The sequence below is a fragment of the Alternaria triticimaculans genome, assembly GCF_023758025.1.
Source record: "Alternaria triticimaculans strain BMP 0046 chromosome Unknown scaffold_4, whole genome shotgun sequence".
Lineage (NCBI taxonomy): Eukaryota > Fungi > Ascomycota > Dothideomycetes > Pleosporales > Pleosporaceae > Alternaria > Alternaria triticimaculans.
In genome coordinates, this window is record NW_026055961.1 from 1515550 (window position 1) to 1530588 (window position 15039).

The following is a 15039-nucleotide window of genomic DNA, read 5'->3' on the forward strand; positions in this document are numbered from 1 at the left end:
ATGACGTGTAGCTTTGCGTCGTGGGAGGAGGAGGCGCGATTGGTGCTGATTGCAGAGGTGTAGAGGTATGCGATGGCGGACCTTGTTCGCTTGGCTTCTTACGTCTGGGCTCCTCAGGATCGGTGTCATTCAGTAAGGACATCAAGTTAGACTTGCGTGGTTCGACAGCCGGCTTTGTTACTGCAGGCGGAGGTGTGTTTTGCATAGGTGGTGGGCCGCGCTGAGGATGCTGTAATTGAGTGTGAAGCATCGCTTGGGGTTGAGCTGGGGGAAGGCTAACTGGAGGAGGATTTCTAGGTTCTTCTTTGACAGGCGGTGTAAGAATGGTCGACCGTGGCGGCAGCTGTTGCGCACTGTGGCTAGTACTATGACTCGGAGAATACACATCGGCCACCGTTTGGCTGAGCGATTGCGCTTGCGATGAGTGTCGAGAGTGCGAGAACGGCAACGGACGGTGTTCTGGTGATCTCAGCCCAGAGTTCGAACGTACTGGCGGCATGATCGGCGGTGCACCACCGGGAGCAAAAGGTCTATGCTGTGACATCTCCTGTGAGATGCGACGTGTGTGTTCATGAAACCGGCGCTGAGCCTCCTGCTCCTGCTGAACTTCAGGTCTACCCGCAACGTCTCGCTCCTGAAAGTGAAGTCCACGATAGAGAGGCGAGTGGTGTTGCTCTTGAACGCGAGGCTGTGGAGGCGCATGTTGTTGCAATGGCCGGTGTGCCTGTTGGTTGCCGGCAGGTTGTGAAGGTGGCCGGGACTCGAAACGTGGAGCTAGGTCTTCGGAAAAGTATCCAGCTCGTGGCCCTTGCGGCTGCGACTTATGCTGCGACATGGAGTGTTGGTGATGATGCTGCGGCGGTGCACGCTGAGGGGGAGCGGGCGGCGACTGCTGTGGTGGTATCGAGGGTACAGACGCCAGGCTAGTCTCTGGTAGGGCAGAATATCCGGGCGGAGGCACCATGGGCTTGCTCTGCACAGGTGCTTGGGCGATAGTGGAGAATCTCGAAGAAGGAGTTGAATGCGGAGGAGATAATTTTGGGTGCACAAGCGGGTTCGGAGGCGGAGACCCATGTTCAGGCGTAGGTGCGATGGGGCGGATAGGTCCCGCTTGTGTGCTCTCGTATCGTCTCTTGGGTGCTGGAGTCGGTGTTGGCGGTGGACCTAGATCATCACCTCGTTCCCTTCGAGCATCTGCCTCTTTTGCTGTCTGCTCCAAGTCTAGTTTGCCACTTTCGACAAGACGCAGATACTGGTTCTTGATCATAGTGTGCGTCTTGGTGCCCATATGGTTTGCAATTGCAATCCAGTCCGTGCCAAAGTGTGCAACATTCTTATCGAAGTCTTGTAACTCGGAGACGGACCAGTAGCTAGATGGGCCAGGTCTGGCACCAGCCTGTGTCTTCGGTCGATCCATAAGACTGCCAGGCAGGCCAGAAAGCTGCTGCAAATCTCCTGCCAGCATCATCTGATCCTCCATAGGGATAAGTGGCATGGGTATTGGCATATCATTCATGGGCCGCTTGCCAAGGTCGTCCTCCATCTTGACTCCCATGTTCTTGTCTTTACGATCGACCTTGACAGGTGAGCCTATAGGAACGGCCGCGAGTGGCGTATTCTTCGCCTTCCGGCCAACCTTGTCCTTCGCCGGTTTTCCACGCCGCATGGCCTTTTCTTGCGTGTCGTCGGCGTCAGTTTGCCTGCGTGCTCGGCCTGGTATGGGCATTCCTGTGATCGGGTCGAACTCAGTTTCGGTTGGGCCAAATTTGGGAGCCGCATGGCGTCGAGGCCGCCCAGTCTCAGTGACTGGTAAGGGCAAACCGTCCTCTCCTGGTCCTTCGGGTCGGTCCATGTTGGCGATAGCTCCACGACCACGACCAACGGCTCCACCACGCTTCCTGGGAGCCCGAGCTTTGCGGAGTTTACCCTTGTATTCTCTGCCCCATTTGGTAGCATAGTAATGATTGATACAATCCTTGTAGGTACGTTCGGTTCCAACTTCTTTGTAAAGAACTTCGGCCAGCTTACCCCACTTCTTTGCGTATTGATCCTTGTAGTTATGTACCATGACCCTGTGTTCCTCGGGGGTGAAGTCATCCTCTGGCGGCTCATAGTGAAACACGAAAATCCCTTGACCGGGTTCGCGTTGGAAGTTAGTGTCGATGAATCTTCTGCGCTGAGCCTCTGCCTCGGTAAGTTCCAATGGTAGATCGGCCTCCTTCTCCGGGTCAGCCATGGCTTTGCGTGGCTCTTTGTCTTTCTTCCCTAACTTTTCCTCTTCGGCAGTCTTCAAAGACTCTTTGATGACAGCTTCCAGATCAAGCTCAGTAGCCCATCGACTCGCGTGGCTCCTCCGGCCTGTAGGAGCGAGCGACCCATCCAGAATCCCTGTCATCGCAGCATTTTGTACATCGGGAGTGACAGCCTTCAGTGTTGGCTCGGCTGACGGCTGTCTATCCTGATCGTCTTGGTCACGCTCTTCGTCCAAGGGACGGATGGACACACGCCACGCTCTATATGCAGCTGCGTATCGTTCGAGAATCTGATCAGTGTTAAGCTCAGGCTCGATGCTCTTGCGTAATTTGCTTCGAATGGCGTTCATGATATCGTCAGATAGGTTTGGTCGGTCTTGCCCAATGTCCGATAGAGGCGTTGGCGGGCCTGAGCCTAGATAGGGCAACGAACTGAGGTCGGGTAAGGTTTCCCGCTCTGCAGAGGTCTCACGTCGTAGGCGAAGCGCCATCGTTGCGGGTGCAGCCGACCTCTCTTCAGTCTCCTCTTTGTCTTCCATCTCGACATCCTCGGACTCTTCCGCCTTAGGTGTCGGTAGATCTGCCGTGATACTCTCTGGAGCAGGTTGATTAGTGGTTGGTTCCACATGACGTGCTTGCACAGGTGAAAGATGTGACTCTTCCTGCTCCTGGGGAAAGGGTGTGCTTGTCTCTTCGACGGACACCACATCTGGCTGTGTTTGAGGAAGATGCTCGACATTGAGGCATGACAGCAGAACAATCTCCTGCAAGGGAGTTGTAGCGCGCAAGTGCGGAGCACTCAGATCGACCCGTTTGGCCTCTAGACGTGCTCGCTCTCGGTTGTATTTCGCCTCAGACTCAGCGAAGTCGTCCTCGTCAAGATCAAGATCGTCGTCAGAGTCTTGCAGAGCTTCCGGGGCAGACGACGCAGCCGACATGGGTGGCTTGGCCATTCGAGGTGACGCTTCTGCCATGACGACATCAGAGTGTCGCCTAGTCTCGATCGGAGTAGGTTTGGGTGAGGGCACCACAGGACGCTCTGCGGATACCGCACGTTCTCTCGGTCTTTCGATTTCGGTTTGAATGCGTGAAAATGACGGTGATACTGATTTAGCTTGTGTATTACGCTGGATCTGTGCAGCAGAGACGCTATGCTCGAGTCGAGGAGCTTTAGGGGCAGTACCGAACGGTCGTTCACGATCCTCAGCCGGGAATTCGCGCTTGGTTGGCACCGACGGTCGGCTCGAATTGAATCCAGGCCGTACCCATTGCATGCTCTTAGGACCGCCGCTCAATGGGCCTCTAGCGGGAGGAAAGCCAGGCCTGTCCGATTGCGGATAGGATGAAAGTGGCCTAGGAGCCATCGGAGTGCGGTCGGCTTTGGGGCCCGTAGGTATATTCGCTGGTAAGCTTTGCGGGGATGTGTTGATCGCAGGGCCTCCTCCGCCACCATTACGCGGACCAAACCCTGAAGGATTCGCACTGGGAGATGCATCTCGAGGTGTGTACTGTGGAAGAGTCGCCCTTGAGAACGATGGGGATACGTTGACTCGTGCCGCTTGAGGAGCTGTAGGTGGTGCACGCGGTCGTGCAGCAGGGCCTTGTGGAGGCGACTTCGCAGCACCTGATGGCGCAGTAGGAGCGGTTAGTGGAGCTGATGGTACCATCGTGGGAGCTTTAGGGGGCGCAGCCATTTGGGGCGAGATCGGGACCTTGGCAGTTACATTGTCTGAGCCTGGTACATCAGTGACCTGAGATGGAACAACAGTAGGAGGAATAGAAGGTGGTTCCATACGTGTTGGAGCCGGGTGAGACACTCTGCTCTCTTGCTTTGGTACCTCTCCAAGCAGCGGACGATCCGGCGCCCGGTCAGCTTTTGGCCCAGTGGGTGGTAGTGTCGAGAGGCCTGGGGGAATGGTTGCCTTTGGTGCAGTTGGGATTACTGCCGCCTTCACAGGAGTAACAGGAGCAGCAGGTGTGGCAGGACCGACAGAGGTGTTAGTAGTAGAAACAGGAGTAGGCTGAGCAGGCTTCGGTGGTGCTACTGTCGCAGCGCTTGGCTTGTTGTCAGAGATGGGCGCCCTCCAAACATTGGACCCACCGAAGGCTGGAATGGAAGCAGGAGGCGATGAAGCACGCGGAGCGTACCTCTCCCTGGACGCTTCAGCGCGGCTGGCCAGGAGAGCCTCGTCTTTCCCTGGCTCCCGCCGAGGATCCTTGGCAGAGAGAGGATCGATGGCAACAGAAGATCGTCTTGAGTAAGTATCTCCCTGAGGCCCTAGCCTGTCGGACGGAGAGGCATGGTGAGATGAGTGCGGGGTTGGCCCCGTAGGCGTACCAGGTAGATGCCTCAGATCAGAAGGGCCCGGACCTCGGTGTGTGTCCAACGCCCGTAGTCCTGATTTCGCAGCACCTGCTGGGCCGATGTAGGAGTCGTACTCTCTGGGGAACCTCCGATCATCACGTTCTCTCCTGTCGAAATCGCGATCTTCCCGAATGTCTCGCTCCTGGCGCCTTGGGGGTGTCCGACTCCGCGGCCGATATGTCCGTTCCGGAATGCGATCACGTGAGTCGTGGTGTCTTTCCCGGTCATCGTTGTGGAAGTTTCGACCGCGCCCAGAAAACCCGCCTCGTCCGCGGCCAATGCCTCCGCCACGATACGATGAAGCTGTACCGGGGAGTGGGGGGTCAGAGTAGGTGGAACCAGCTGAAGGGGGGCCGTCTCGTGAGTTTCGCCGTGCGCGATTGACATCCAAATCTCGCGGTACAAAGTCCCTCTGATCGCGCGGATCTCTTGAGTCCCGGATAGGTGAGCGCCTTGGTGGGGTCGGCCGTCGCTCGCGCCGATCAAAGTCGCGGTCTCGGTCACGATCTGCCCTCCAGGAATTTTGGGAGTTGTGCGGAAACCCAGGACCGCTGCTTAATGGTGGCGCGGTACGTAGTGGTGTAGCTTCACCTCGGCCAGCAAATCCTCGGCCTCTATCATCGCGTGGCGCTGCAGATGCACCTGATGGTGGACCCACTGGCGGGCCACGTGGCGCATCGGAAAGAGATTTTGGACCTTTCGGTACTTCTCTTGAGAAGCCGCCAGGCTCTGCATTTGGTCTAAAGGTTTCGTTACCCCTTGGGGGGTAACCGCTACTAAAGTTGGATGGTCTTCGATCTCGATCCCGGTAGGGCGGCGACCTGTCGCGGGGATATCTGCCGTTCTCCGGATACCGTGAAGCAGACATGTTGGTGGTTGCTTACTGTACAAAGAACTTGCGATTGCGGCATGGGCACAGGTAAAGGTCGTATGTCAAAGCGGATTGGAAATCTCGGTCGTAAGAGCAGGCCCGGATCGCGTGCAGTGGTCGTAGCAAACGGATGGTGCAGAAAAGAAAAAGGGTTCCTTTGATGTACCGTCGTGTGTAATCTCAAGAGTGATCGCGCGATTGGCCGGCGAATTGTTGTGTCCCAGGTTGACGTCAACCACAGGGTGTCAGTCGAGGTTCGTGTTTGCAAGCCGTGGTAGACGAGGCGCTAGCGGCAAGGCCCGTGCTTCGAAACCAGGGAATTAGGGAAAGCGCCAAACCCCGATCCGTGGTGGAACAGGTGCAGCTGCTCGGCGCCGGGAGCTGAGATTCGATCTGCTATTGTCGCCTTTACGCCCAAAACGCCCGTTTCGTGCCGTAAACGCGTCAAACTGGCCCTGGAGGTCAGGCAAAGTCGTCTGGAGATACTGGAGAGTGTGAGAAGCGCGCAGCGGTCAACAAAGGCAGTCTGGCGCCGTGTTGAAGATGCTCTGCAGCCCGTTGACGTGGCGCTGGGTCTCTTTGTGAGAGAGGCCTGGGCACGTGAGGCAGCACCTTGTCGATGCTGGAAACGAAGAATGGAGTGGCTCTTTAGCCAGGCTGTGCGCCGCTGGGCCGTGGCAGCATAGTGTCGTGGAGAGGGTCGTTGTCGCAAGGTAGGTGTGATGATGAGAAAGGGAACGTCGAGGAGACCAGAACACGAACGAAGCACTGACACACCCAGCCATGACGGATGCCTGCAAGTCAAAATGGACGCCCCGGCTGGCCTGCAACGGCCTAGCGAGGGGAATCCATCCAGACATGACAGCCGGCCTCTGATTGGTCTGCAGTTGGACATTTCGATTATCTGCAGGGGTGGGCAGCCGCTGGTTTTGCTTCAGATTCCAGCCCTGGCTCCACTAGGGGATTTGGTGACGATCCCAGCCCGGGCCCCTTCACCAACACGGACAGACACCGCTGCACGGCAGATGCTGGACACGATGCACGCCTGGAGGACTGGCGGGCGTATTGTGCGATGATGCGACACCGTGGCCCTCCCACACGTTGATGACAAAAGGGCTGGCAGTCTCCTTAGCTGGATCGACCCGAGAACTAGCCTCACACGAGCAGGGATTAGACTGCCATGCCTTAGCTCCAATCCACGGGTGCCCAGGTGTGGAGGCTTCTTTTTCCTCAAAATCTGCCGCCGCACCGACTCACAAATAGCACAGTACGAGAGTTGCAACCGTCCAGAGTACGCCGAGCAGCCCGACGACGCGCCAGAACATTGCGACAGCGCCGCTGCAGCGACTGCCCAACCGAGACTGCCCACTGCCATGGCTAGCAACTCTTCGGCCCCTACCGGCGCCACTGATGCAGTCTTGAAGCCATCCGAGCCCGTGCCTGAGGGTGCGCAAGAGGTGCAGGGCATCGACTTCAACCAGTACGCGTCGCGCAGCATCACTGTCGAGGAGCTGGTGGGCGGCTATGCCAACATGGGCTTTCAGGCGACATCGGTGGGAGAGGCTGTACGCATCATCAACGACATGGTGAGTTGCTTCTGCCCGGAATATCCGAATGCGCGTGCTGCGCCGCTGCGGCGTGTCAGCGTCAAGTGCGGAGACAGCACTTGCGTATGCCGGGAATCTCCCGTCCGTGCGCAGTCCCGAAAGACGAATCATTTAGCCTGATTTGGCGACGCGACACCACCGCATCGAGAAGCTTGGGTTCGCTGCTAACAGATAACAGCGCGCATGGAGAGACCCTGAGACCAAGGAGCCCACGACGATATTCCTTGGGTACACGTCCAATCTGATATCCTCGGGGCTGCGCGAGACGCTGCGGTACCTGGTCCAGCACAAACACGTCTCTGCCATCGTGACGACCGCGGGCGGCGTCGAAGAGGACTTCATCAAATGCCTCGCGCCTACATACCTCGGCGCTTTCTCCACTCCCGGAGCAGGACTGCGCCAAAAGGGCATGAACCGCATCGGCAATCTCGTCGTGCCTAACAGCAACTACTGCGCTTTCGAGGACTGGGTAGTGCCGATCCTGGACAAGATGCTGGAGGAGCAGGAAGCGAGCAAGAAAACGGACGAGCCATTGTACTGGACGCCTAGCAAGGTCATCCACCGTCTGGGTAAGGAAATCAACGACGAGCGATCAGTCTACTACTGGGCGTGGAAGAATGACATCCCCGTCTTCTGCCCAGCGCTGACAGACGGAAGCCTGGGCGACATGCTGTACTTCCACACATTCAAGTCATCACCAGAGCAGCTCCGCGTCGATATTGTAGAGGACATTAGAAGGATAAACACAATCGCCGTGAGAGCGAAGAGGACAGGCATGATTATCCTTGGCGGAGGACTGGTGAAGCATCACATCGCCAATGCGAACCTGATGCGCAACGGAGCCGACAGCGCGGTGTACATCAACACTGCGCAAGAATTCGACGGGAGTGATGCAGGCGCACGGCCAGACGAAGCTGTCAGCTGGGGAAAGATTAAGCTAGACGGAGATAGCGTGAAGGTGTACGCAGAGGCGACGGTTGTGTTTCCGCTCATTGTTGCGGCAACTTTCGCACGGGTCCAAAGGTCGCAAGGGCAATAACAACAGGCGCTATACGCCATGCAGCACTCCAATAGCTCGTGCAATAAAGACCATGTTGTTGATTGACCGGAATAAGTGGGCTGGCATGTAAGGACGACTGCTGTATGGAGCAACGTTGTTGGTGCGGAGAGCGGACGCAGGGAAGGCGCGGACGGGCCCACCTTCCCCACTAGTCTCAAAGCTCTAGCGTGACTGCCTAGCCGGTCACTGTGGAGGTTAATCGATAAGGAAGCTGAGAGCTCCGTGATGACGACGAATGCGCCTTGTCCGCGCAGCCTTGTGCGATGAGTCAACCTCTGAAGCGCGTCGTCGGAGAGGCTGTAAAGGGCGCAGAGCCTCCAGGTTGAAGGCGCTGACGCCAAAGCTCCTTCGATCCGGGATAGCGCAGCGCGTGGGCCAGCCGATTCCCAGGTAGCTTTACCGCCTCACTCTGTACCTCTGTTGGCAATCGTGCCGCATGCTGGTAGGCTGCAGCCTTGTCAAGCTCCAGCCACGCCCAGGTTATCTTTCCTTCTTCTCCAACTCCAATTTCTACAGTCTCGAGCCATATCTCCAGAAGCACACGTCGGTTGCTCGTTGTATCCATACACCCTCGTCGACGCGATAACGCTACTAGCTTGCTGCACTCACCGATAAAAGCAACACACCACTGTCGTGCAGCCTCGTGCATATCCTCTCTCACTCATCTCTCCATTTGTACTTTTACCCAGCTTTACCTGCACTCCCGCCCGTCAAACGCCCGCTCTCCACTTTCACATGCGCCTCTACCGCTGCAGCAAACATGAGCGTCAGCGTAGAGCCACCACTGCACTTTAGCCAGCAGCTCTCCAGCCCGCCACACTCACCAAACCCCGTACTCCATGCGCAGACGCCAGCTTCACCTCCACCGCCGCCGCCACCGCCTGCAGCCGGATCGAACATGAGCGCTTCCGCTTCCGCGAACACAATGCCTTCTACAGGCCAAAACCACGACCGGGGCGATGCAGATATGCAAGATGGAGATGAGCCCACCCATCGCGATGCTTCCACGAACACCATCGCTGTCGATATCTCGGCTATAGATGAGGACGCTATGGACGTTACACCGGATGCCGAGACGGAGCCGTTACCACAGAACAGCCCGGCTGAAGCACAATCAGCTACCATTACTTCACCCACGTCGCCTGCGCCAGAGCAAACGGTATGACAATGTCTTCTACTGGCTTGTATTTGCACCAGTGCTAACCTGCCTCAGACAGCGACCATCATTCCCATAGAGCCTCCTCCACCCGTAGACCTCGACGCACTACCTCCCCCTGCTGATCCAAGCACACAGCCCCCGCCTCCCCCGCCACCAGTCGACCCCCCTCGCTCTGATTCAGGATCCGACGACGACGACGATGGCCTCCCGCCGTGGCACGCACTTCCAGAAGACTTGTCATCGCCTGACGAGGACGAAGTGAAGATGATCGAGGAGAGGGGTGAACACAGTGCTCTAGACCACGAATACTGGGAGAGCGAGGCGTTCAAACCTCTAGAACATCCGGAGTATACTGCTGGTGAAGTAGGACGCATCCACTGGGCAATCGATGCGTATAATGGGACCCAGGAAAAGCCGAACCATGAAGTGCTTATGAAGTCTGATGTCGTCACGATTGGGGGCCACCAATGGCAGATCAAGTTTTATCCTAAGGGGAACGATTCAGATTATCTAAGCGTCTATCTCGAATGCCTGAGCGTTCAGGACTCGAAGGACGACAACAATGAGGACGCTCGCAAAGACGTGTACAGCGAAGAAGCCTCTGAGCCAAGTGAAAAGAAGAAGGCTGACGAAGGTATGGTCATGTCCGAACATGCGCCAGCAGACGACCCGACAGGCGTGCCGCCTCAGCATGAGCCGTCTACGCAAGAGCGTAGTGAAAGCACGAAGTCGGAAGACGTCCAGGCACCAACGGCACTAGTCGTCTCTCAACACGCGCCTCTTCCGCTTTTTGGATCGAAACAAATGCCCAAGCGGAATAGCATTGCCGCCCAGATATCGGTCGTTCTCTACAACCCAACAGAGCCTCGCGTGAACTACTCGCGGAATGCTTTACATCGCTTCTGCAATGGATCTCCTGATTGGGGCTGGACTCGTTTTCACGGACCGCACTACGATATTTCCCGTCGTCAGCATGGTCAGCGCATGGCGCTTCTTCGTGAGGACAAACTTGCCTTCACTGCTTACATTCGGGTCGTGGAAGACCAGACGGATTGTTTATGGGAGCATCCCATTCGTGAGAATCCGTGGGACAGTTTCGCAATGACGGGCCTGCAAGCTCTTATGCTTTCACCTGGCGGGAACATGATGTCTGCGATTGCCTCGTGGATGCTGTTCAAGCCCTTTCGAAACTTGTTGTACAGTATCGTCGTTGCGGACCCTAGCAAGGAGCCCTTCACTCGGCCGAAGCCACTCATCAGCGCTTTACAGCAAGTCCTATACTCGCTTCGCACTCAAGTCGAGCCTGGAGCTGGTCCAGTTGCCCTTGATGGCATTCTGGATGCACTAGAGTGGTACCGCATACACGATGGCCTCCACAGGTTGGATGTGATAGAGACTTGGGAAGTCTTGCGCCTAAAGCTCGAAGAAGAACTTCAAGGGACACCTCAGGCCGCCCAGCTTAACGCTATATGTGGACCAAAGCGCGACTATTCCATCGGTAGACCCAGCTATCGCGTACCTGTGGAAGGTGTGGAGAGTATGCAGCGCGCTGTCAACGAATCGGCTGATTTCACTATACCTGGACAGCCTCTGCCAGAGTTGTTGACAATCGAGCTCGACCGGCACAAATTCGACAGCGCGAAGACGCGTTCGCACATCAAGGTGCTGAACAAAGTGACCCTTGACGACCGGATATCAGTTGGTGACACTCCCTACACACTGTATGGGTTTGTTGTGCATAAGCAAACACTCCAGTCCTATATATACCAACCTATACTTCGACCCGAAGGCCCTGGTTCACGATGGTATATCTACAGTGATAGCAAAGACGAGAGCCAAGTCAAATGCCTTCCCAAGCGCGAGGCAGTCGATGCGCATGAAGGCAAGCCTAGTAGTACTCAGATTACTGGCAACGACGCCGTGGCATACATTGCCATGTACGTGCGAGACGATGTAGCTCAGTCGGTATTCGTATCAGACGCCAAATCCGAGCAGTGGGATGTCCCGGAGTGGCTCAAGCGGGAAGTAGAGGCCAAGAAGAACCAATCTTCTCTTCCTCCAATGCCATCATTACCAACGCACGAGCCGAACTCTGCGACAGATGAAGATAAGGCAGAGAAGGTCACAGCACAGCCACCCAAGACACTCGATTTCCGCGTCGTTGATTCAAGAGTATACCTAGGGCACGAAGGTCCAGGTATATTTGACTTCTTTGATGCGAAGTGGGAAGGTTCAGAGCTCATCCACACATTGACGCTATCAAGCAATGACGGATGCAAAGAAATTCGCCACAAGTTGTTCGGCCTTTTGAAGAACGTCAAGGACCCACGACAGATAAAGTTTTGGTTTCTAGACCCCACGCAAGGATCTCTGGACCGACCGAACCTCCTCGGTACCGGACTCATTGAGTTCTCAGCCGGTAGCTACAGCCCGCACATAGATGCCAAGGAATGGACTCTGGAGTCTCCAGATTACCGGAGCATCTGGGTACACGTCATCGACTTCGAGAAGCTGCCTGAGCTCCCGAAAGAGGCTCCAGAGGTTCCAGAGGCTCCCTCGGTCCAGGCGGGTGAAGTTGCGGCAGATATCATCCAAGTTGTCGAGACTGTAATCGAGCCTTCCAGTACCCCGCCGCCACCACCACCACCGCAGATGACTTCACATTCGGAGGATACGCCTATGAGCGACCCTGATGAGCCCGCTATTGCACCTTCAGAACAACGCAACGATACTGCTATGCTGGAAGTGGAGCCAACTCCAGCCGTTGATCCACCGGCTGTTGATGTTGTAATCCCAGGTGCCGGTCCTAGCGACACTGAGATGGGTGGCACACAAGAGGATATGCTGCTGCCACCACCTCCACCTCCCCCGGTTGATACACCTGCAGAACCTCTACAACTACCCCCACCAGTGCGCAACCCCACTCCTGAACCACCTCCAGATGAGATTTATTTCTTTCTCAAATTTTGGAACGCGGAAAAGCAAGCCCTAGAAGCTCGTGGATCACATACTACACTTAAGTCTGCTAGATTGGATGACACGATCGTGGCATTGCTTGAAATTCCAACGGAAGACAAGAAGAAGATGGAGATGTGGGAGGAGGACGAGCTGACTAACACGCGATCACTGAAGCATCGCCGTACCTTTGCGCAAGTGGATCTACACAACGCGTGTATCATCATCGTTTCGTTACCGCTCTCGGCTGAGAAACGCAACGAACTCGCCGCTCGCGCTGCCCTTGCAGATCCACAATCCTACCTCCAGTTCCGCGCTTTCGCTCGCAACTTCCCACACAAGTTACAAGGCCACTTCACCTACGACTATTTCTCGAGCGAATACTACAAAGGCGAAGTTGTGAATGGCTATCCCCATGGCCATGGTACTAGAATATATCACTCTGGCGCTACATATAGCGGCTCCTTCCGCCTAGCCCAACGCTACGGTCATGGTCTATACACCTTCCAGAATGGCGACACTTACGATGGTGACTGGGTTGACAACCAGCAACACGGTACTGGAACTTACGTCGAGGCCGCCAGTGGCAACACATATGTAGGCGGGTGGCAGAACGACAAGAAGTTCGGCGAGGGCGTCACGCACTGGAAGAACGCACAGGAGTCGGAGAAACTCTGCAGGATTTGCTGGGAAGGAGACGCCGAAGCTGCCTTCTATGACTGCGGTCATGTGGTTGCTTGTCTGCCGTGCGCACGGGAAGTGCAGACTTGCCCCGTCTGCAGGAAGCGGGTATTGAGCTCTATCAAGCTGTACTATGCAGCCTAGTCTCGTAAGGGCATTACTCTCGTTTAGCGATGCACGCCAAACTAGGGAAAAACTGAACAGCCTGGAGCCTACGTTGACGTTGGATCACCTACTATGCAAGGTTTGGGTCAATGTATTCTGCAGACCTGTACGGTGTTTTTCTTGTTTGAGGTGGATGTATACACAGGATGTACGGTATGGGGATGGGGGGTCAAGGAGTTTTAATGCTTAGAATGAGACATGGGTGGGTCAGGCCCGGATGGGCTACATATGGATAGGCGTCAATATGGGTATGGTGTAGGCGTTGAATTCTTATTCTTCTCATATTATATTACCCCAATCCGAAGGGAAATTCTGAACCACGCACCATTATGATACATGAGAGTGGTAAATAACCTTGGGCTCTCTATTTCTTTGAGATTTTCTACTTTCTTGATTTTGTGGTAATATTGTCTGCAGCGTGTTAACTCGGTTTCCTCATAGGGTGCCACGATGTAGTAGTTGTCCAGGTGCGAGATGGCTCTCTGGTCCTCAGCACATATGGTCCGCTGCATGACTTTGTTCTTTGTTCATCGGCGGTTTGTGGAAAGCACCTTAGTACCAAGAACTACCGTTTTTGTGCTATTTTATCTGGTCTAGCAATGCCTGATACATTTTGCATAAGGCTGGTATCTCCACACTGTGGGTGTTGGTGCACTGCAATCTCTAGCGTGGACGAGCCGACCTGCCCAGCCCACCCTTGTCACCAAAGCCCCACTTTAAAAGGCAACATTACCAATCGACTTTGAATGCACTGCATTCTCTAGCGCGGACGAGCTGTGCTTTCATCTCGTGTCAGCAATAAGAGCCTGAAACCTCGGGCTTACCATCTCAAAAAAAAAACGCGAAGTGCACTGCAATTCTTAGCGCGGATGAGATGTATGGAGCGTGGCTGTGCAGGCACAGCCACTCAATGGCGCCTTCCTCGTTATCTCGAAGGACGTCATGTTTGAGGTGGGGTATACCGGGGTCGTCTAATCAACGAGCGCGCGCATCGGGAAACACAGCCGCGCAATCCTAATCCAGCGTTGTACTGCAATTTCTAGCGTAGACGAGCTCTTCCGAGTGTTGCTGCCTGACTCTTCAGCCTTGCGCTTCATGACTGTCGAATCATCTATGCGAAAACTCTTCCAAGCAAGAATCTGTCCACGGGTATGTAGCATTTCACTTGTGGTACCTGGCATCGCTAAGAACATACCCGTGAGCACCAAGACGAAAGCTAGGCGACTAAGAAAGCGTCTGTGAGGTGATAAGTCATGCAGCTTGGAACAGGGTCAGATCCCCGCTGCATCAGTAGGGAAAGTTACTATCTTACCAGTCGCACGGAGACGTGAGCACCGTGTTGATGTAATGTAATTCTCATCACAGACGAGGTGCGATTATTGACGCTGCTGGCATTAAAAAGCATACTTCTCTTCCCCCTGTCCAAACATTTGGCGCGGAGGTGGAAGTACGTTGCATAGACACCATACGCAGACACATTTGGCATGAATGAGCGTTCATGATAGTGGAAAGACTACGAAAGCTCTGCTGGATAACAACTGGCACTATGGACTCCCCATATCATCAATCGAAATAATTTCCGTACGTCCCGGCCTCATACACTTGAAGATCTTCGTCCGTACTACCTGGCTCAGTGCCACAGTACACGTACACGACCATACCACGATTGTGAACTCCTGTATTGATGTTAGCCACTTATAGCCAGTGATAATGCTTTCGTACGTACTTCTCTCTGCATATGTATGAAGTTGCCATTTGCCGTCATCTCGCAGGTGTGGCATCAATGATGCGAGCATATAGCGTTCGACCGAAAGAGCCATGAGCGCAAGAAATATAGAAAGATCACCTGTCAGGCCGCTATATGGCGAGTACGGCTTAGAAGGACCATGATAAATGTCAGGCAATATAACTCCAGGCCAGACGG

General features: G+C 55.1%; 3 protein-coding genes across 3 annotated transcripts; 2 read left to right on the forward strand and 1 right to left on the reverse strand.

The window, feature by feature from the left end:
• Positions 1 to 177: 177 nt before the first annotated feature.
• On the reverse strand, positions 178 to 4045 carry J4E78_004077 (uncharacterized protein; the record flags this gene model as incomplete). The annotated part of the gene is made up of 2 exons (XM_049364709.1): positions 178 to 279; positions 491 to 4045. The coding sequence occupies 2 exons, from the start codon at positions 4043 to 4045 to the stop codon at positions 178 to 180; spliced, it is 3657 nt and encodes a 1218-aa protein (XP_049223787.1).
• Positions 4046 to 6861: 2816 nt separating this feature from the next.
• On the forward strand, positions 6862 to 8134 carry DYS1 (Deoxyhypusine synthase; the record flags this gene model as incomplete). Its single annotated transcript, XM_049364710.1, has 2 exons — positions 6862 to 7074; positions 7274 to 8134. 2 exons carry the CDS (start codon positions 6862 to 6864, stop codon positions 8132 to 8134), a joined length of 1074 nt encoding a protein of 357 aa, XP_049223788.1.
• Positions 8135 to 8915: 781 nt separating this feature from the next.
• Positions 8916 to 13094, forward strand: J4E78_004079 (uncharacterized protein; the record flags this gene model as incomplete). The annotated part of the gene is made up of 2 exons (XM_049364711.1): positions 8916 to 9314; positions 9369 to 13094. The coding sequence occupies 2 exons, from the start codon at positions 8916 to 8918 to the stop codon at positions 13092 to 13094; spliced, it is 4125 nt and encodes a 1374-aa protein (XP_049223789.1).
• Between the last annotated feature and the right edge of the window lie 1945 nt (positions 13095 to 15039).